This window comes from Triturus cristatus, chromosome 5_2 (assembly GCF_964204655.1).
Source record: "Triturus cristatus chromosome 5_2, aTriCri1.1, whole genome shotgun sequence".
NCBI lineage: Eukaryota > Metazoa > Chordata > Amphibia > Caudata > Salamandridae > Triturus > Triturus cristatus.
The window spans coordinates 504,929,619-504,953,160 of record NC_140588.1 but is presented as its reverse complement, the minus strand read 5'-3'; the positions used below and the strand labels follow the sequence as shown (position 1 = coordinate 504,953,160).

General features: G+C 42.5%; 2 protein-coding genes across 20 annotated transcripts in view; one reads left to right on the top strand and one right to left on the bottom strand.

Annotated features, from left to right (window-relative positions):
- Positions 1-23,542, bottom strand: part of PDE1C (phosphodiesterase 1C) — a 1,636,609-nt gene that overhangs the window by 769,738 nt on the left and 843,329 nt on the right. The gene's annotated exons all lie outside the window — the stretch shown is intronic.
- LOC146823222 (uncharacterized) overlaps positions 1-23,542 on the top strand; it is a 312,919-nt gene that overhangs the window by 74,325 nt on the left and 215,052 nt on the right. For 4 of the 10 annotated variants that reach the window (XR_014962151.1, XR_014962149.1, XR_014962152.1 and 1 more), the window contains exon 1: positions 18,892-18,992. The exons of 2 other annotated variants lie outside the window; for them this stretch is intronic. Coding sequence is in view for 1 of the 8 variants with exons in the window: in XM_085607525.1 (XP_085463651.1) it covers positions 18,914-18,992 (79 nt within the window). In the remaining 7 variants the exon portion in view is untranslated. Of the gene's footprint in view, positions 1-18,878; positions 18,993-21,778; positions 21,880-22,257; positions 22,494-23,542 lie in introns of those variants that run through there. 4 more of the 10 variants (XR_014962148.1, XR_014962146.1, XR_014962147.1 and 1 more) reach the window with 2 other exon arrangements.

Genomic DNA, 23,542 nt, shown 5'->3' with positions numbered 1-23,542 from the left:
CAGAGTGGGTTTTTTATTCCACTCTGCTCTGTTCCTCGAGGCCTGATAATGCGATTGGATTCCTAAGCTGCAGAAGCTGGGTAAACCCTCTTGTCCTCAATATTGTGGCCTGGTATTGCAATTGCAAGAAGTCAAGTGGACATGACTTCCACTCTTTGAACCAAGTCATGACTTTCATGCTTTAAACAAGTCAGATTATTGCCACATAAGGGGTCCGATTAAGATGTTGGGTGGACCGCCACACACAGGTCGTTGGTGGCGATCCGCCTGACATCTAAGGCAGCGGTCCAACTGCCAGATTATAATATTGGCAGTCGGAGCACAGCGGCTGGGTGAAAGACCGCTGCTTCTGACAGGCTCAAGTAGCCCGTCGGGATGGCGGTCAGAGCCTAATCCCCACAATGGAGGCAGTGCCTGCGGAAGCACCACCATAGGTATTAGGATGTCAGCTTCTGACAGCCTTTTCATGGTGGTCCCACTCCCATGCAAAGGTTGTTTGAAAGGGACTGTAAGGGACCCTAGCAGGGCCCTTATCGCCATAGGCCTCTGCTATGTGGTCAGGGCGGCACATGTGGTGCCCCCCAAACATCCATCCACCATGTACCAGGCACTACATAGTTAAAAACATCCCTTTTTTCTATTGCGGCTTGTGCTAGCTCCCTTTTCCGGGCCGCAGCACTAGCCGCAATAGAAAAAGAGATGTTTACGACCACCTACACAATGGTCGCATCCTAATCTGGCGGGTGGGACCTCCGACTACATATCAGGCAGTCCCACTCCTGCTGCGATGGCAGTCGGACGATCATCCGACCGACATCGTAATAAGGCCCAAAGTGTTTCACAAAGGCCTCCGTTCATTGGATTTGCCTCTTATGGTTTTCCTACCACTCCTCAGTTTGGAGCCATGTTTGCCACTATTTACGGGAGACAGCTAGAATAATCCTGAAGGTCATGGATCTGGTGAGAAGACAGACACTCTATCCTTTCCTACCTCCTGGTCTCTAGTCGGTCTATGCAAAACAAATAACAAAGGTCACAGCGTGGAGTGAGATAACTGGACTTCATCTGTGACGTGTACTCCTCCTCCCCAGACTTTTTGCTGTCTCATTAAGGTAAGGTGTTTCTGAGTCACTGTGCACATTATGCTCTCCCTAGAGCCTAGTGGCAGTGTGCTGGTAAAAATGCTAAACGTTCTCATTAAATAACTTGTGATGCCAACTATACAAAAACCCACGGTGGCGTTATTTGCACGTGTATAATGCGAAGACACCGTGTACGCCCTGAAGCCCATTGTTGGACGAGGGGTTGAAAGAGAGAAAAAATGTCTTTAATTAGTCTGAAATTTAGCAAAACCGAGCATCCAGATATAGCCGAGTTAGAAGTTCCATGTAATTGTGTTTCTTGTAATCATCTCCTTTAACCAAGTGCCTCCTCGGGCACTTTCAAAGCATCCCATCTGGTGCAAGAAGAGGGCAATCTCCATCAGAGCGATTAAGATGGATCCCAGAGAGTGATGTGTAAGTGAGTCAAGCACAACTCTTAAGAATCATCTTTCTTCAGCGTGCCAGCTGTGTCGCTTTATTCAAGCTGCTGGGCCCATTTCCACATTTCCCTGCAGACCTAATATTATTATTCTCGAGAGCCTCTGGTTTATTTTGTAAATGCACATTACTCAGAACGCAGGGCTTGTGGGCTGAACAGGTGTCATCCTATTGGTGTAGAAATAAATGCATTCCTAGGCCCTCTAGGAAAATGGAACCGCGGCTTATTTATAATGTGCTATGAGTCAATTTGACCTCTTTATACAGCCAACCCTGGAGGACCAACGGTGCCGGAGTAAAAAAAGTATACGTCACAAATGATTATGAAATAATCACACAGGCATTTCAGATATTGTAAATGCAGGTGGAAAAGGCAGATGCATTCGTGTCCAAACTCTGCCACTAAAGAATTTCCAGCAACTTTTAGAGCAAGCATTTACCTGTCCGCAAAGATGTGACTTCCTCACTCCAATGCATGAGGCTGTGGTTTTCATTGCACAACATTCACTGCAGGCTTCTCCTGGAATTCAGGAATAAGTCAGGAGTACTACAAGAGTAAGTTACACCTACTTGTAGCAAACACTGTGTGAATCAGGGTAAATATCTTCAATTGATAGAGACATGGATGCTAAATAAGGGGAGCCAAAGATAGGCTCTGCTACCCCAACTTGTTATTGTGCCTCCCTGTTACTCTCTTTGCTACAAGGTTGTATCAGCCCTTTTTAGGTATTGCGTTGGCCAAGACCTTATGGTTGTACTAAATTTGCAAGTACAAAATACGTACTTATAGAGACTTTCAGCCAGCACTCTTCATCCATTGGTCTGTTATTGTGTCATTCACATTTCCTCACACTTACTACAACATGGAGTAAAGGGTTAGATAATTTCAGTCCTTGGCTAACTTCACTGAGAGTGATGGCAGTCTACCCCATTTTGTCTGATCACACCTACGGAAGGGGCACCATAGAAAAGCCACAAGTCCTCATTTGCATTCTTTTGGACAGAAACATTTCCCCAAAAAGCAACACACGCCACCTGAAAAACCAAAGCTTGCGTGAGATCTATTTTTATACACAAATTCACTAAAATTAATTGATTCTCACAAATATCAAGGATATGGGTGTGTGAGGAGGAGCAGGTAGAACTTTAAAAAGAAACAACAAGCCGTTATTAGCTAAGGAGACACGGAATATGGAATAGTGATGTGGTCTCACACAAGACAAGAAAGAAGGATTTATGGTGTAGAGGGAACGTGTTTAAGAATATGAGAATTGATCCCCAACCCTTATTGCCTCAACTGGATCATTGCCCGTCATCATAGACACACTGATCAAGTTTGCAGAACTTCAATTGGAAAACTTCAAATTTTACATTACCATCATTATTATGCTTGTCCTTTGTTCATACACAAAGCACCGAGGGGCATATTATCAACGGCCAGCGATAATTATCGCTGGCCGTGCTTAGCGATAATTTTGTTATCGCAGACTATCTCTGGAATTTATCGCCCTGGTAGCGCGTTATTAACAACGTGTTTCTCCAGGGTGATAAAAATTCCAGAGATAGCGAGGTTATCGCCGTTTTGCAGGGAACATCGCTGGTTCCAGCGATGTTCCCTGCAAAACGGCGATAACCTTGCTGATACGACCCACAGGGTCGTATCAGCATAATCCACCCCAAATGTTAGGGATAGGTAAGTCTCCATTTTAGCAGACGTTAGTTTTCAGAGAAAACAGCGGTTTTCTCCAAACACGAACGTGTGCTAAAATGCTGGGGCAGTCTTGTAAATATTGCGATGTGAACATCAGCGATATTTTCAAGGTAGTCCATCCGGGGTATGCCCAGTGACGCCCACTTTGCATCTCATTAGAGATGCAAAGGGAGGTGTTGGGAAAAAGGGTGCTAACATGCGATTATGCATGTTAGCACCCTCTTGTAAATAGGGCGATAGTTTTATCTCCGCTTTTTTGGCTTTTTAAGCCAAAAAAGCGGAGATAAAGCCCTTGTAAATAGGCCCCCCAGTTTTTATTCAGCTCTTTCATATCTCCCCCAAATATCCTCTAGGGACAACTCTACTCACTTTCTCATTGCCAGAGCCTCACTTTTGCTTAATTCCATTATCCAGCCCACCACTGCATTAGCTCTGATACTCTCACTTCCATAATTGGGCAATAGTGTGCATGCAGCCTACTTTTCATGAGCCAATACCAAGATCCCACTCAGCACGAAAAGGTTATCGGAAAAGCATTGTGCAATTCAAATAAGTGTGCAAAATTATAATTTGTTTACATATATATCACAACACAATTAAGACATAACCAATACATATATATACAAACAATACATTTAGACACTGCGTGGGATACATGAAAAGTGTGATTCAGCACAACCAGGATTTAATCCTCTTATTCTCAATTGGTCTAGTTGATCAATAACACTTGTAAGTATGCGTTGAAGTTTCGACCCCTGGGGATTGGTGTGATTGTGACAACATTTACTCGGGGTCTTCCTCAGGACTAAAAAAAATGTCTGTGTGTTGCCTTTTGGATAGGGTTCCACCTGGATTCCAAAGAAATGTATAATATATACAGCATGGCAGCTTGTATTTAACAGGAGGTTGACCTTGTTTTGAAAAGATTTCCTCTTTTCTGGTAGTTGATTTGGACATGAATGGCACAGTGTGCTTTCACGCGCATGCGCTCGGGCCATCTGATACTTGGAACACTTATAAGCAATGACTGCCAGGGCCGTCCGCCTCCGTACAGTACTTCCACAAAGGTCAGGATACCAATTGATGCTTTCGGACCTGTAGCATTCAATGCTGTAGAAAGAACTCGGGGAACTAGCCTGGCTGGTCACACAAGCTATCACGACCAGCACCCCTTCCTATCTAGCAGACAAGCTCACCATCTCTCCTGCTTCTTGGCACACCTGCAGCCAGGACACCATCACACGGGAAACCAAGAACTGTAAAAAAAAAAAAAACAAGGCAGCAGACCTTTCGCATCTATGCACCCAGGATCTTGATCTACAGCTCCATGTCCATCAGTACAGCCCCAACGCTACCCCATTTTCGGAAAGAGTTTGAGACTCACCTCTTTAAAGAACAATGCATCACAATGCATCATCCATCCACATCCTGCGCAACCTGTCCTATTACTCGTTACCTTTATGTTTGCCTTTGACCTTGTACAGTGCTCTTCTGCCTTTTGGCTAGGTTTGTGCTATAGAAACACATACATACATACACTATCAATGTGAGTTGAAGGATTCACACACTTAAACCTTTTCCTAATGTACCATGTTTTAGTGGTATCTTTCATGTCAAATTGTAAGAATTTCAGGGTGCTACAACAGAAATCCCATGACTCACATCAGACGAATGAGGGAAGTAATTTAATAATAATAATATTATTATATTATATCATACATACTACTATTACTACTACTACTGCTAACAATAATAATTATAACTATTATTTTTATTATTATTATTATTATCATTATTGTATTATTCCTGTCCAGACCCAGGACTTATGGGAACAACACAGATTAGGTTGCGAGTAATATATCTCTATATTTTATAGTGAGTGCTCAGACAACAGGCTGCCATCTAAGCACGTGGGGAACAGGAGGGACTAGGGCGAACAGAAAAAGGAGGAGCAAAGGACAGAGATAAATAGGAACTCGATCATCAGGCGATGACAAATGTATGTATGCACATCAAGCTTTTCAGTAAAAGTAAGGGAGGCTTCCCTAGGACTGGCTATATGGTACCTGGGCTCTCTGAGTAAGTGAGCCTTAGGGAAACCTTTCAAAATACAAAATACAAAGCTATTGGCTTTGATAATGCTTATTGGCTCGGAAATTCATGCCTAATTATAGACTCTTTTTGTTGTGAGCACAGCAGGGTTGTGTTCTGGCATTGTGTGAGCCATGGATATGGTCAGCTTGGACTTTTAACTTTCTCCTATGCATTTCAATTTTTTTAACTGGCTAAACTTGAGTGATGTATTAACTGATGCTGGACTGTCTATAGTATAAACCAGTGTACACTTTTCTTCAAGATAGTTGGAAGGCAGTGGCTCTGAGACTCTTTCTGCTCCGAGTGAATAGAGTTTAGGCGCGTCATCCTTAAGGGTCAGTTGACACTTTTGCGGTTCACTTTGCTCATTTCTCATGTTTCGTGTCTTGTAACTTTCAAGTGATACGTTTTTGTGCAAGTACATCCATCTAAAATGTACTTAATTAGTTACATAAAAAAGGTTTCAATGGTTCTGAAAAATGCTGCCATCCGCAGTTTTAGAAATTACACTGGAAAAAGAACACATCAGTAGTGTAACTTTTCTGTTTGCATAAGGCAGCACAGATTCTGTGCAATCAGCACATTTTGGAGCTAAAGAGTGGCCCACATATCCCTAATGCAGTATAGGTTGCATTAATGATCTGAGTACTGTGTGGGGGGGGGGAGGAGGTCACATTGATAGTTCTCCCACTGGATACTGAGGCCTAATAGAGCAGATGCAATTACTCACCAAGCACCAATGGGACCAACAAGGCCCAGGGAATGTAATATAAACATCTCCTCGTGTACAGTCTGCACATTATGATCTTCTTGGGGAAGAGGAGTGCTGATGAGGATCACGAGGTACCACGCAGACCCCCTATTCTGTAGAAGTGCAATGAACAGACTGCATGTCCTTGGCCCTTGACGGGGGTCTCTGGTCAACGACAAGGCTAGTAGACATGGACCAGCACAGTCAGAGACAGCAGCCAAGGCTATGGCTCAAAGTGTGGTTCCAGCACTAGCAGCCTCAGCACACAATGCTATAACTAGAAAGATGAATTCTATGACTGAAAACAAAACCCCGCCCCTATCATGGTAATGCTTTCTGGCACACAGTCAAAAGCCAAATTTGCTGTGCTCAGATTGTGTGATTCTGCATTATCGCACCAGTGAACCCACAAGATGATAGCACCTTACATAGGGCACAAGCAGTCCAACTTGGACAAAATAAAAAATCACACCAGTGGAAACCAGTTGTTCCAGCAACAATCATGCTAGACGAAAAAGTCAAGTAGGTGGCTTTTCATTTAGAGAGAAGTCTTTGAACAGCGGCACCTAGATCTCACAGGGCCTACAGGTAGGGAGAGCGTTCAGCTCTCTTTACTGGTTCTTCCTAGCTCGTGTATTACATCACATTTTGTTTGCAAGCACCTTCTAAGCATGGATCGCTCACTCAGCTTTGCATAGGACCAGTTTTAGGACTCCATGGTCAACATTTTCTCAGTAACACATTTGGTTTCATAAATGTATGTAAACATGCCCTAAAGGATATCATATTAAATGCTTGCTGAAGTGAAGGGCATATTTTGCGTTTTATATACCACTTCGTGCTGCAATTCTGCCTTTTCTAAGCCCTCTAAATACCATGTGTTAGTACAAATTGATTCAATGGTATTCAATTTGCTGACCTCAATAGGATGAAAGTCTGGGTTAGGCTTGCCGGGAGTCAAACTTTTTCCTGCAGATAACAGTAGATGTCAGTAGTGAGAATTAACTTACTACGACATCCTGAAGGCTTGTGTTATATTTCTTCTACAACAATACAACAGAATTCCCATAAGGCCCTAACAAACACAAAACAGAGGCCTTTGGGTCATCAAACCTTTTGATGTCATACCCATCTGATAGCCAGAAGACGGGGCCTCTGTTAAAACTGTGCACTTCTTTGATAACGTTTCAACCAGAAAAACAACTTCAGAATAAAAGGCGACATTTCTAGAAGAATGACAATTAATTAGAGACAGTGTACAGAATAGCAGCAAACATTATTAGCACTTTGATCTAATGTACTAATGAGAAGGGACCCAGGATTCTGCCCATTTTATGTTAATGGCTTCACCTCAAGCTCATTTGCTGGGATGAGGTGTACCAGCCAGTTCAGCTACCCTCATCATTTAATTTCACTCTGGCAATCCTACCACTGGCCTGTTAACTGTGGGAATATTATACAAGTGGTGGCGTCTCCATTACAAATAGGAGAATTCTAATATCCTTACATGTAGATAATAGCTTTCTTTTAGTTAATCAACCTATCCCCCATGATTAGTGAACGCTATCATGGCTAAACATTAACAGGGGCAAACTGACATGTTCCTGTTAAGTGTTCATGCACACAACCTTGAATTCCCACTGATGTGGCGCAATAGGTCGGTAAAATACCAGGGATCTCCATTACAGTGAACAAGATGAGGTATTTCAAGAAGATTAAGGCCCTGTGATGGACAATTTTCCACCTAGGTTGAAGGGTGGTTTGGCTCCCACTTTCACTAGCTGGAAGCAACGCAATAGTAAAGATCGCGGTGCTCCCGTGTTCTCATACTTGTTCACAAATATGCCCATCCCACTACACGGATCTTTCTTTACCAAAATACAGGCTATACTGTCCAGACTCATCGGGACAGGGAAACAGATGTTGGCACAGCTATTTGCGAAAGGCTGGTTTGCTATGCATAATTTCGAGAGATACCGCCCAATCCCAGTCTGCTGTGTTCTGGCTAGCACCAGATGTCAGGTCTAACCAACCATTAAGAGAGACCAGAATTAGGAGGGTACGCGACAAACAACATCAGCTATCAAACAACCTAACCCAACCACTCTAATTCCATCAAATGCACACAGTGTCCACTCTGGGAGTCCAGCAGGTCTATCAGCTACTCACCCCTCAGAGCATCCAATCCAGAGACACATTGTAAGGACAGTCTTGACACAAAGACAAGACGCAACTGGGACACTTATTTGTTGATGGCAAGTTTCTAACATTAGAGCAGTTTTGATGGCCATGCCAGTAGGCACAATTGAAAGATTAATATATCTTAGGATAAGAAGGCCACCCCGAAAGCACGGCTTTCATTTCCAAATGAGCCCTATTATATTCCACTACCGACACATGATTCTAGCGCAATTTATTGGAGACTGGGTGACCTAACTCTAAAAGCATTATGCAGATACATGGGACATGGTATTCCTTCCAGCATCCACGAGTTGGGACTGGGAGGCATACCTACATATAGAGAACAATGATGAAACCTGGGGTTAGTGTTCTGCACAGGCTAAAATGATATCCATGAAGCATAAGCTTATTAATTTCTAATTCTTAGACCGTATTAACCACACTTCAGTATTATTACGTAAAATTAACCCGACGACCAATCACACCTCATTCGTCCTGAGCTCATATCAGCTGATTGGTCAGATGAGCTGACATGGCATGGCAGTGCCCAGTCACGTATCAATTCTGGAAGCAAAGATTTTAAACAGTAGCTACAATTATACAATTTCCAGGAAGTATCTCCTCCTGTAGCTCTATTTGGCTATGTCATCAAAGTTTCCATCCCCCAGAAGACTGATAGCCATGCTGTTACTCCTAGCTAGCTGTAGAATTGCTGTGACATGGATGAGAAGTCCTGAGCCTAAAATCAAAGACGGGTTGCAAGATGCAGCCCTTCGTAACAGGTTTGTGAACGAATACTCTGCCTTTCTCCCCACTGTAACCAAGCCGCGTGATGTTTGGGGTCCTCTACGGTCATATCCGAATGAGTGTACCGAATCACAACTAAACCAAGTAAACAGTGCCTTGTTTGAGCCAGTGGTTGCCAGTGGGGGCCATCAGCACTTATTTTTGGGGACCGGCACTTATTTAACACCATCACATATTTAGCTTGCACAGAGAGGGAAAACACCCAGATCACAAACACGGCAAAAGAGAAAGACGGCAAAACCATCACAAAGGGGGAAAGCAGGAACCTGCAAGAGTCAAATGGACAGGGAGTGTCTAGTAGTATATTAAACAGGCAAGAGGTGGATTTAAGGCTGCGCGGCCCTGGCATTCGGCGAGCTGAGGTTTAATTGCATTGGCCGCGGGCTTTTGAGCAGAGCTTCGAGATCCGGCACTCTTTCTTTTACAAATTAAACACTCCAAGTAAAAAAAACTGGAAGTTTCATGTTTATTATTATGATAACAAGATGATAACCTCTGAGAATGGAAATGACAGATTGTTTTCAAATCCTACAAACGCTAAATAATGTAAAAGGCTCTGATTTCTGCTAAGATTGTTGGGGGGGGGGGGGGGTGATGAGGCCAGCTAAAAAAGCCTTAGACCTACCTCTCTGAGATAGTGTGAGACTACACAGATGTGCAGCAGAGAGAGGACTGAAAATATATCGAACTAAACGTTTCCTAGTCATTTTTATATAGGCATATTTCTTATCTAAAGAATAGTCACTTACATTGCCTTTAATTTTTAGACCACCAGAGGGAACCATATCATAGAAGTGTTTAACAGAGATGTTGTTTGTGTATTCCAAGGAACGCTGATGCAAGCTGCAGTGTCTTATGCTCTTTACATCATGTACAATGTGGTTTGAAATATGATACTGTGGTACTGTAAAAATGTAAATGTATAATGGGTGCAATTATAATATAACAGCGCGTGTGCACAAAAAGCGTATGAATAATGTAAAAATAGATTAATGTTGTTCTATCAATATTGTTATGTCTAATAATATTGTTATGTGAAAAACTTTCTAGTGAAAGACTTAATTACTTATACACTCTGAGTTTAATTTGTATTTTTAATACGCCAGACGAGCAACGAAACAAAAATTGAACGATTAAATAAAATTGTTTTTTTTTTTAGGGCTGCTTAGGGTCTATGGGTGATCTCTATGTGCAGAGTTGAAGAATGCGAAAGTCATTTTACGAGGGGACTATTTCTCGTGGCCACTGTCTGGGGCTTCTAAGCTCAGTGGCAAAGCACTCCTGGTAGTTTCTTAAAGGACATTCGACGGTGCTGGTTATAGGCTTTAGTTAATCTGGTGGTGCCTGGCAGCCCAAAGTCAGCTCGAATTATTTTACGCTGCCTTACTCAAAGGCTCAGTCTTGAGCAGTATGGTCGACGGTGAAGAGTTCAGGTAGAGTTCAATCCAGCCAAAAAACCTGCCTGTGTAATATCTCCCAACCAATGAACAACAGAACAGGACAGAATCTCTGCCACAACAACTGGATATCGGCTGACTTAGAGTAGACATTTTCCTCAACATAATACTTTAAAACTTCTTTTTAATCACTTATTTTGCTCTACAACTTCAAAACAGTTAGCAGTTACCCATGAAAAACGTGATGCTCACATGCATCATCATATTTTGAATATTTATCTATGTTTCATCTTCCTGGCCTTTTCGTCTAAGTCGTATAGTACATATGTATGTTTACAATCTGAATAACTATGTATGGTGTAGTACACCACACTCTTTGGATCTCAATCTGGTGTCCTCCGTACTTGCCTCAGGATATAAATGTACCTCTGTAAATCAACCTGAGTCCGTAAAAATATATATAATTTATGATGTACGCTGATGATACTCAGCTCATTATTCTACTGAGGGACCTCAGGATTCTAATGTACGAAGCATTTTACCACGATGGGTCGTTTGCGACCGGTAAAATGCTTTTTAGCATGTACCAACTCTATTTTGCGAGTCGGTAAGCTATTACCAACTCGCAAAATAGGGTTTGCGAGTCGCTATTAGGAAGGGGCGTTTTAAGGGCGTCCCTTCCTAACAGCGAGCCGCACTGGTATTTAGGAATGTTTCGCAAACGGGAATGCAGTCGCAAACAATTTGCAGTCACCACCAAGAAGGTGGTAATCCATTCGCAAACAGGAAGGAGTCCCTAAGGCACCCCTTCCCCATTGTGAATGTGGGCACAACATTTTTTTACGAGCAGGCAGTGGTCCCACCGACCAATGCCTATTCTTAAAAAATGAAACGGTAGCTTTTCATTTTTAGTTTTGAAATGCATCCCGTTTGCCTTCAAGGAAAACGGGCTGCATTACTAAACGAATGACATGGTGGTCTGCTGACTCCAGCTGCCCACCATCCCTGTGAGTGCAGGCCATTCTCAATGGGTCGCAAAGCAAGACCTACCTCATGAATATTAGTAGGGGTAGACCTATTTGCAACCCACTGAAAATCACAAAATGTGTCTAAGACACATTTGTAAATGGGTATTTGAGATTTCCTAATTGCTAATCACAAAATTTAGCAACTAGGAAATCGTAAACTAACTTTTTTGTACATCTAGCCCAATGTCTCTCTTCACTTGCCAGTTAGATGCAATGCAACACCTTAAGGTTCAATGCCGACAAAACTTGCTATAAGCCAGGGGTTTCCGACCTCAACGCTAGTAAAAGCTATTTACATCCATTAGTCTTAGTATAGTGACCACTTGAGACAATGTTACATTAGTGGCCGCCATTTGCAAGATTACAAGCAGTGATCACCTCAGTTCATCAGGCACGGTTGCCAGCTGTGATGTAGAAAAGGCTTTGTCAATGTGAAATACCTTTACGTAAATAATACATAACAGCCCTAGGCAAAATGTGCCTGGCTGCCAGGTAGTAACAGTAATAATAAGTCTCCCCAGTGCTGCATGATTTAGTGCACAACATCAGCTTTAAATATATTTTGTAAATTCAACCATTTTCTACAAACGTCAGCTTATGAATTCTGAAAATACACCCATTTACGTCTCTAATACACACATTTCAGTTTTGGTATAAATATATTCATTCAACCAAGCAACATCTTCTAATACATTAGGCTGTGTTGCACAGAGGAGAGCTACTTCTAGGTAGCTGGACCCCTGCCACTAGCTCACAAGCTACTCATTGGAGACGCCTGGTTTAAGCCAATCTAACTCGAGTTTATCTAACAGATGGTGGTCCTCTGAGATGGGGGCTCCTCCCTCTCCTAACGTATAGTTAAATATCTGAGTTTCCATTTTGATGATGTATGCACTTTTACTACCCAGCAGTGCTGGACTGGCCATAGCGGGCACCGGGCGTTTCCCCGGTAGGCCGCCAGGGTGGGGTTCGGCAATATCGGCCACCTGTAACAAAATCGGCCAAAACCGGCTGTCGCAAACTGCTCACCTGCACTCCCTCTCACCCCAGGGGGGCTAGCTGAGCAGTTTGCCAGATCCGGTTTCTGTTCCCAGTCCGGCCCTGCTACCCAGATTAATAAGACTGTGTTTAAATGCTTTCTTCGGCTTAAAACCTTGAAGAAAAATATCCTTTACTTGCCGCTTGAATGTCACAAAGACGTTTTTCAGAGCTTTAATTAATTTCACGCTTGACTACTGCAATAGCCTTACACTGCAGCACCCAAGGAGATGGGTACAGTACTACAGTTTACTCAAAACATGGCTGTCTGCATGTACTTTGCCCTTGGCAGGAGGACATATATCACTCCATATGTGTGCTCCCCGCTGGCTTCCTGTGGAGAAGAGGATATCCTTCAACACAAGGTTCTTCTTATAGTGTACCATTTTTTGCTACTTGGCCCGAACCGAACTATTTCTAAAAAAAATGCTCGAATTTAACTGTGAGGTGCTATATTGATAATCTGATCTTAGTCTTACCCACAAATACATATGGTCTGAAAAATAGAAGATCCTGATTCTATATAACCTGCACGTTGAACGGTGAGAGTAGGCCAGGTAAACAGACAGGGAGCCATAAAATATTTTTGGGATCCGTTGGTAAAAAACGAAGCTGCTGCTGGAATCTTTTAATCTGCAGCCACCGAGCAACCTTTAGGAGAGGGTGAATTGTATGATTCAAGTTCAAAAAGAGTTTATGATAAGCTGCCACCAGTCAGAGAGGTCAAGTTCCCAAAAGTAATATACTAAGGGGCAGATTTATGTTTCCTGGCGCATCCCTGCAAATCAGCAGGGATGCGCCAGGAAAGATGCGTCACGCAAGTTTACCCTTGCGCCACCACAGATGCGCCGCATTTACAATGCAGCGCATCGTGGCGCAAGAATAAACAGATGCGTGACGCATCTGATGGCGTAAGGGCGGCGCATTGCTGGAGTCGTGTCGCAAGCACGACGCAACTCCAGCAATGTTTAGGGGCTGCCCATACCTTACATGCTGCGTCATGCCTTACGCCTGCTTCAAGCAGGTGCAAGGTTTTGACGCAGCAGCGTCGGAAAAGTGACTGAGTGAAATCTTGTAGATTTCACTGCGTCACTTTTCCGAGGCTTTTTCTGCTGGAACGCCCACCCTGCATACATTAAACCTGACGCAGGTTTAATGTGGCGCAGGGCTTTCCACCGTGACGCATCTCCATAGATGCGTAACGATGTAAATAGGGCACAACGTGGCGCAGGGTTTACGCCTCCGCTGTGTCACAAAAGTGACGCAACGGCGGCGTAAAAGTGGCGCAAGTCTAACATAAATCTGCCCCTAAAAGTCCAATTATGCTGCGTTAGAAATAAAAGGCGGACTATCTAACTGGAGGTTGATAAGGACACAGTAATGTAATTGAGGAAGAGCATAGGAGCAGCAACGTCCTTGTATTTGCACAGATCTCCTCTTAATGATTACAGGAAACAGGAAGCTTTATTAGGAACATATTTGACCTGTTTTTCTCTCTTTATTGTGGCCTCAAACTTTTCCAAGGAGAAATAAACATGAACAGAAATATAGGCCTCCCATCAAAGGGATTACATCACCCAGTGCCCTGGAGACTTTGCTCCTCGTTTCTCCTAAGAGAGATTGTCCCAATGAGGGATCCAGTCAATACCTTAGATTGTAATCTGCTCGGTTATCAAAGATTAACTCTCAGATGATTTATTAAGAGGTCCTGGTTTATGACATAACTCAAGAAGCACTCACAGACTCAGCTAATGGTAGACCTGTTACTGGGACTCTTTCATTATCGACATCTTCGAGAATTTGGTGACAAACCCACTCACAGTACACCTGTAAGGGTAAGAGCTTAATAATTGTTTTTGGTAGCCGTTTCCTGTGAAAACGCTTCTGCTAAGACCCGTTACAATTAGATCTACATATTAGCTGTATTTCGACCTTTTTTTGTCAGAAAACAAAAAACAATCACACAAATCAATCATTAAATCAATGGTTGTTTTTTACTGCTCAATGTTATTGGTTTTCGGGCAATTTAAAAGAAGATCAAAATACCGCTGCATGGGTGGTACCTGGCCCCATCAATGAGAGCGTGAGTGTCGGAGCATCTGATGTCTACAAAGGCTCCCAATTTTTATATGTGTGAAGTTGTAGGTACTAGTTATTTACAAGTCTCACTAATAGATGAGCCAGAGCTATTCAAGCTCCATGCAGAAACCCTAGAGACCTGGACACTCTCTAAGACTGTAAGATATGGAATTGTTTGCCTCATATAAATTTAGCAAGCATTGGCAAAGCCAATAGGTCTCGCCTATGCAAGAGCCATTGGCTTTGCCAATGTTTTTTAGCCATGTTGTACACCAGTGTGGCTGCTGTTCGGCATGGCTAGAAATTAGTGGCATAGAGGAAAGTTATGTGGAGTATTGTAGAGTGGAGTAGCGTAATGTGGAGTAGAGTGGAGTGGTCATAGAGTGTAGTGGAGTTGCTTAGAGTGTAGTGGAGAGTTGCAGAGTGTTGTAGAGTGGAGAGGAGTGCTGTGGACTAGAATGGAGTGTTGTGAAGTAGTGTACAGTGGATTGGAGAGGTGTAGAGTAAAGTGGAGAGGCATAAAGTAAGGTAGAGTGTCGCAGAGTAGAGTGGCATTGAGTGTCCTAGACTGGAGTGGTATAGAGTAGCATAGAGTTGAGTAAAGTGGCAAAGAGTGGCATAGAGGGAGTGACAGAGTGATGTAGAGTGTTGTTGAGTGGAGGGGCATAGAGTGTCACAGAGTGCAGTGGCATAGAATGTAGCAGTGTGTCATAGAATGGAGTGGCATAGAGTGGAGTACAGTATTGTAGAATGGAGTAGAGTGGTGCAGAGTGGAGTGGAGTTTTGTAGAGTGGAGTGTCCTAGATTGGAGTGTCATAGAGTAGAGTGTCAGCGTGGAGGGTTGTAAAGTGTTATAGAGTGGAGTAGAGTAGTGTAGAGTGGCAATGAATGTTCAGTGTTGAGTTGATTAGAGTGGCATAGAGTAGAGCAGCGTAAAGTGGAGTAAAGTGACATAGAGTGGAGTAGAGTAGGGTGGTGTAAAGTGGAGTAGTGTGGAGTAGAGTGGAGTGGTGTAAAGTGGAGTAGTGTGGAGTAGAGTGGAGTGGTGTAGAGTGGAGTAGAGTGACATAGAGTGCAGTGTCGTAGAGTGGAATGTCGTACTGCAGAGGGGCGTAGAGTGGAGTGTCTTACAGTGTTGTGGAATGGAGTAGAGTGTCAGAGTGGAGTGGTGTAGAGTGGAATGGCATGTAGTAAGATAGGGTGAAGTGTCATGGAGTGGATTTTGGTGGAGTGCACTGTTGTAGAATGGAGTGTCATAGGGTAAAGTGGAGTGTTGTAGAGTAGAGCATCATGGAGTGGCATAGAGTGGAGTAGAGTGGAGTGGCATAGCATAGAGAGGAGTAAAGGGTTGTAGAATGGAGTAAAGTGTTGTAGAGTCGAATACAGAAGAGTGGCATACAGTGGAGTAAAATTACACAGATTAAAGTGGCGTAAAGTGTCGTGGAGTGACGTAGAGTGGATTGGCATTGAGTGTAGAAGAGTTGAGGGGCTTAGAGTGGCAGGTCCTAAAGTGGAGTGGCATAGAGTGTCATAGAGTGAAGTAGAATATCATTGAGTAGAGTGGGGTTGGGTGGAGTAGAGTGTCCTGGAGTGGCGCAGAGTAGAGTGGAGTAGATTGGAATGGCGGAGAGTGGAGGGGTATAGAGTGGAGAGGCATAGAGTGAAGTGAAGTAAAGTGTCATAAAGTGGAGGGACATTGAGTAGAATAGAGTATTGTAGAGTGGAGTGTTGTATAGTGTTGTAAAATTGAGGGGTTCGTGTGGAGGGCATAGAGTAGAGTAGAGTGGTGTATAGTATCATGGAGTGACATAAAGTGGAGTGTCATAGAGAAGAGGGGGGTAGACTGAGGGGCATAGAGTGGAGGGCCATAGAGTGCAGGGGTGTAGAGTTGAGTAAGTGTCGTAGACTGGAGTGGCGTACAGTGGAGTAAAGTGGCTTACAGTGGAGTGGCATAGAGTGTTGCAGACTGAAATGATGTAGAGTGAAGTGTTGTAGATTGGAGTGGCATAGAGTGCAGTGTCATAGAGTGGAGTGGCATAGAGAGGAGTAGAGTTGTAGAGTGGAGTGGCCTAGATTTGAGTAGAGTGACCTAGAGTTAAGTTGCATAGAGTGGCATATAGTGCAGTAAAGTGTCAGAGAGGAGTGTCATAGAGTGTCAAAGAGTGGATTGGAGTAGAGTGTCAGAGTGGAATGGCAGAATCAAAGGGCATAGAGAGGCATAGCATAGAGTGGAGTAAAGTGTCTTACAGTGGAGCAAGGTGTCATAGAGTGGAGTGGAGTGGAGTAGAGCAGAATAAGATGTCATTGAGTGGAGTAAAGCTTCATAGAGTGGTGTGGAGTAAGGTATCACAGAGTAGGGTGGCGTAATGTGGAGTGGCACAGAGTGCATATAAAGAGGCGTGAAGTGTAGTAGAGTGGAGTGGCATGGAGTGGCATAGAGTGGCACAGAGTGTGGAAGAGTGGAATGTCATGGAGTGGCGTAGAGTGGAGTGTCGCATAGTGGAGTAGAGTGAAGTAGAGTTTCGTAGAGTGAAGTGATGTAGAGTGTTGAACGGTGGAGTGTCAAAGAGTGGAGTAGAGTAGTGTGCCGTGGAGTGGCATAGAGTGGAGTGGCATATGGTAGAGTTGAGTGGTATAGAGTGGAGTAGAGCGGCGTGGAGTGGAGTGGAATAGAGTGTCATAGAGTGAAGTGGTGTAGAGTGGAGTAGAGCAGTGTGTCAAAGAGTGGAGTGGCATAAGGTAGAGTATCACAGAGTGAAGTGGCATAGAGTAGAGTAGACTGGAGGAGAGTGACAGACTGGACAAGAGCAGCATAGAGTGGAGTAGAGTGGAGTGACGTATAGGGGAGTAGAATGGTGTAGAGTGGAGTAGCATAGAGTGGAAATATGTGGCATAGAATGGAGTAGTGTGATGTGGAGTAGCATAGAATGGAGTATGCATGGTGTGGCAGTGCACTGCCATTACAGACAATACATTTTCAATTTAAATGGCCATTACATTTGCAAGGTATACTGTTTTTCTGATAAAACCATACCGTGCATAAATGATAATGTGTGGAAATGGCATCACTTAGATCTGCTTTGATTGCATCAAAATATTTGAGGAGGAGATAAAACATTGGCCTTGAGGAGACTTGAATCAAAATGGCTGATCAAATCGAGGACTGTTGATTTGGGTTTGAACACCGATAGGGAGCTTCATGTCTTTCTGAAAGATTAATTTTGACAACTTTGTTTTTAAATGATGTTCATTTTGATGTATCTTGTTCGACCTGTCTCTGAATCTGAGAAAAGTAGAAACGTATGTGTTTGAGCATATTATGTCTTGGTTCTTTTCAGGAGGGCTGTGTGTTCAATATGGTAACCTGAACTTACTACATAAGGACATCTGTATATTTATGAACATGCCATCCAATTAGTGTAAATTGCGTTTTTGGTTATTAGATGTCTCAGTATGTGGATTAGGCAATGTAGAGTGTAATTGTCAGGAGGTATGTGACACTACAAAATAACGTTGACTGATCAATAATTTTACTCTCCATTAAGCATTGTGTTATATGCCTCACGATCACCTAATTCAGTTAATATGAAAACACATGACATTACTAACAGTCTTGGAATTACTGCTCTCTCACTTTAAAAACATTTTTTCTTGTCACTTCTTTCTTTCTTCTCCGTACTCTATATTTTGAAATGATACGTAAACGGCTGCAATAGCCGGAGGATTTTATATCTTATAAGTTACACAAGTAACAAACTGTTCGGGTTTGAGTCATGTAACTATTCGTCAATAGGGAGTGCGACAGTGCATGTTGCTTACTGGCAATAGAGGAGTTCAATTGTGTGTCCACCGTATGAGTTGAGGTGTCATGATAGTTTTGGATGGTGTGACGACTTACAATTTTATCGGTCACAATACAGCTAGCAATGGGCAACATTTTGTGATATAATAGCCTATTTTGTAGGTATATACTGATCTTTCTAGCGGATGTGCGCATATAAAGTCTAACTCTCGTGCCTTAATTGAGTTGATAGGTGTGAGCATTTTTGCTCATTTTTACACTATTTATGCTTGTCATTAGTGACGGTTTGTTTAAGTGCTATTATATTGAAATCTTGGGATTTCCTCGTTCGTAAGTACTCGTCTATTTGACACAATGTAGTAACCCTTTCCAAAATGGCGGCCACGTTTTCTGATTTGTTTACTAGAGTCTCCTCTACGCCAGGATCAGGTGAATATATTCAGATATCACGTGACTGGAGCGTGTGAGACTTTATATTTTGAACATGGGAGCATTTCTTGCGCCTCTTATTTGTTGGTGGGACAGAGTCAAGCGCGGGTACATTTATTTCCGCTTTGAGACAGGTGAGTGCGGCAGTGGTTATCATCTTAGACACGCCGGATTCATCCTAATATATACTTATGGGGATTTTGTTCCACATATTTTTCTTTCCTGGTTTGGTCGACATAAAGGCAGCGGGGCACTCGTATTAAGCAGACCCTCCAGCTTTTCGCGATTTCGCGATTTCGCGATTCGCAAAATAATCGCGAAATCGGCAGTGGAGCGCGATTACCGCGATTTTGACCTTTATGGCCGCGAAAACGGTCTCCGGCAGGCATAAAAAAAATTATTGCATCTTATTGGCTGTACGCGCATACGTCACTACGTGGCGCCGTACAGCAGTAAATATCTGCCTGCATTTTAATGCGGCCGGCATTAGGGATTACAGAAATAAAAAGTACAGTCTTGAGTGGGCCCTGCCCATTGACACGGTTGTACACCTTAAGAGGCTGCATTCTCAGCTGCGCATGCCTCTCTCTTTTAACCGTCACCGTGACAGCATCTCTCTCCTTTATTAGGCGCCTTCCCACTTCTCTTGCTGTCCCTTCGCTCTAGCCCCCTCCTTCCCTTTCCAGTTCCCGTTTGCCCGTGGCAGGAGGGGTCAGGGGAGGGGATAGAGGAATGGAGGGTGTAAACAATTCTGTAGGGCTGGCAAGGTCCATCGTTTCGACTTTGTTTTACATGGAGGTTTGCACACCATAAATGTACTTCAGTGTTGATTCCAAACACAAAATAGATTCTATAGTTTGTCAAACTTTAATCATCTTCATAAAAATAAAAAACCCTTGAAGCCAAAACGTTTCTTCTTTTGGATATATAACCCAGCAACTTCTCCAGGCTGGTAAAGAACACAAACATAACTCAATAAAACTCTTGCAGATTAATTAAAAAATATTTGCTTCACCCTGATAGAAAGCAACTCTTGCCAATTCAAGAAAGACCAACCTGACTTCACAGGGCAAGGGGATGCTTTAAAATTAGTACAGAGAGACCAACAAATGATGACATTATGAGTAAAGTCAGTTTGTTGAAAATTATACACATGACAGCATCAATTATACCAATTATGTATGAACATAGTCCATGTTGACATATGTTGGAGTCTAACTCCAAGAGTAACTGTTTCCATAATGTCAATATGTAAAAGCCGTTAAGATATATGGTAACTAATCCCACCTATGTGAGCAAAGGGCGTAAAAATTAAAGAAAAAACACGAAAAGGAGTAAAATATATTATCTCCTGAATTGAGGACAGAAGAGAAAATGAAGATCACACTTTAGTGATATTCAATGTGAAACCCAAAAGGACTGCTAAAATGTTGTAGCAATCCACCAAAGTGTGAACATTAACTCATAAAAAAGAAAAAGAAAAATAACACGGTGTTTTAAATATGTTTTTTTTTCTGCAAGTACAAGTTAAGAATGTCAGGTAAATATGTGGTACAAGACTGATGTCAAGAATTTTAATATCATGCTAAAGTTGTCATTGCTAGGCGAGGTGCAAATAGGTTAGCAGTTGCCTGGGTGAACAAATAGAAAGCAAGTGCTCACTTTGAATTCATAGGCAAAAGGAGGTTACACATTGAACGGTGGTCATTTGAGAGCTATGAACGAATGGTATTTTAGTACTACCTAGCTTCCTCCTGGCCAGGTGACCACTGCAATAGCAGTGGGACGTCAGTTGCTTCCTGTGCAAGCGCCAAGGTGGAGGAGTCCCTCGTTCGTTTCTCCTCAAATGAGGGTCGCGCGTGATGTCATCAGGTGGCGCCCAGAATGGCAGCATATAAGGTATCATGAATCATGAGACCCACGATTGGCCTCTTTTTCTTTCTGCTGCGCACCAGGATGCAACATACCACATCAAACACCCCCCCGCTCACTCCTGGAAGAAGGTGTAATTTCTGGACGGGTTTAGGAGGCAGCGGTGCCCCGGCAGAGGTGCATACATAGAAAAAGGGACCCCTCTCACGAGGTGCAGATTGGACACTTTAAACATGCCTATTTCATAGTGGAATGCTCTGCTAAATCAGTTTATATTGATTTAAGGCTGAAAAGGAATGATTCTGACTAAAATAAAGTGCCGCAATAATGCCGCTAAATTTCCATTTTTGTGCCGCTAAATTTGCAAATCTATGCCGCAATATCCTGGGGGGTCTGCTCCGTCAGCACACTATACCGTTAGGAGCAGCATTGAAACTCATCTTTTTCGCTACAACTTAGTTGACATCATGTTATCATTCACAGGTATGTGTATTGTTACAATGGGGTCGCGAGACATTTAATTGGTAATATCTTTTCGCCACACCTTAGGTGATATTATGTTATCACATATAGGTATGTGTGTTATTGGAATGGGGTTGCGAGATAGCTTATTGTTAATACTCCTGAAATTCTCCCTTTTTACATTTAGACCAAGTGGGATCTGTATAACAACGTTATCGTAATACGCATTGAGGAAAGACTATTAGGTTGGATTGTGACTCTCCAGTATAGAGGAAACGAGGTCTATTATTCAGCAGGACATGTACATGTTTCATTGATTAGTGATGTCACCTATATATGTGGGGCGTTACAAGAGGTTGAAGTTTCAAATCTTTACAACGGAGAGTGCCGTTTTTTGAATACATACTGGTAGGGCTATACATTGTTATACGTTCCATCTGGGGAGATTTTCAATCAGGAAGTCTTGTGCCGAAATCGTTACTATTTATATATTCTTTAATACAAAAATCGTCCTCTTCTTTACAACTTTTTGGGACATATTGGTAGTCTTTATTTTACAACAGATTTTGATCTACCCTATCATTAGATTGATGACCGTTTTCGAGTGAGAGGGACCGTGGACACATTTGACGTCCTGTATACGACTTTCTACTTATTCCTACGGAGATGACCACCACGCATCAATTGGTGGGTTGTTATTTACATGCACCTCTGGCTGGTATTGCCTTACATTTCTGTTGCCCATGAGCTGTGTTTAAAGTTTTCTTCTCTCTTTGCTTCGTCTTTTACACTCATACTATTGGATACAGAATAGTATGGCTTGTTATGGTGGTGGGCTTATTTGGTCTATCATAGGATTTCATCTTCTTTTCTGATTGAACATAGGAATGTTTTTAATTACAATACCAAATGCTAACACCAGTGATTTGGTATCTATTGACACATTGTTCTTTTATTACCACCAGTATGGGTGTGCACTGAATTTGCATATTTAAAATATAGATATTGTCTTTTACTTGTGTATTTTAAGTTAGATGTATTTAGCAGATACATTTGTCTTTCCAGCCTTGAAAAAGTCTTTGTAAGACGAAACACGTGTCGGCTGGTCGTGTATTGGAATTTCTATTTTTAAACAATAAAAGATGACAAGCAACTGAATTTGAAGGGGTCTTGGATTCGCTATCAAAGAGGACCATTGACTGATGGAACTGCTTTTCTTATTCTCCTTTGACAAGCATATGTGACTTGGATATAGTGACCAATTTACACTAATGTGGAACTGAAAAATTACTTTTTTTAGGGTGTGCTGTTCAGGTTCTTTTTTTTTGAATAATCACTTAGAGTATTGATCTGCTTTGATTGCATCAAAATATTTGTTTCCAGCACACTTCAGAATTATAAAAAATGTTCTACATTTGTGATTTCCTAATTCTGATAGAGTCTGAAATATTTGCACAGTTTATTTACATACATTTACATTTTGTTATGTGCTGGTAAAAAAACGTTCCTTTCCCACCCCCCAGGTTGTCAGATAAAGCCTCTCACTTTGAAGTCAGAGAAAGAAAAGTAAGCACAAAGGTCCCTTGAAGCAAAGCCTGACATTTGACCTCTCTCTTTGAATGCACAGCAGGTGTGACAAGATAAGAATAAAATGTACATTAAGGCATGTTTACGGAAAGTGAGCACTCGTGGAAGAATACAATAACCAGGCAATGCACCACGAGATTGACAAAGACATGGTGGACAGCCTGAAACAAATAAATCCAACATCCAACTTTCCTCCTTCTTGGAGGTTAATCATTTTCTAGAAAATACGCAGTTCGGCTCCAGAGAAAATCATGGCACCGAATCTGAGCTGCTCACAGCCACTGAGAAAATTAGATCATCCCTTGATAAGGGAGGTAATGCAGTGCTGATTATGTTTAATCCTTCTGTGGCCTTCGATACGGTCAATCATGAAGTACTTATTGACAGTTTGCAGAATTTAGGTTTCCGCGATTCAGGATTGGTGTTGATTAAATCTTATCTGTCAGGACTCCAACAAGTGGTGTCAAGTGGGATTTTTAACTCAGGAGCCTTCTGTTTGCCTTGTGGGGTACTACAGGGCTCTTCCCCTTCCCCAACCCTATTTAATCTTTACATCACTCCACTTGCCGTTTTGATTAGATCTTTTTGGCTCTCCCTGTGTATGCAGTCGATACTCAGATTATTGTATCAGTGGCGGAGGGTGAAAGTGAGACTGGTGATATGTTCAATAAATGTATGAGTGCAGCGAACAGCTGGATGGCCAGAAATTGTTTAAAGTTGAAATCCATAAAAACCAAGGTCATTCAATTTGGTAACAATCCCT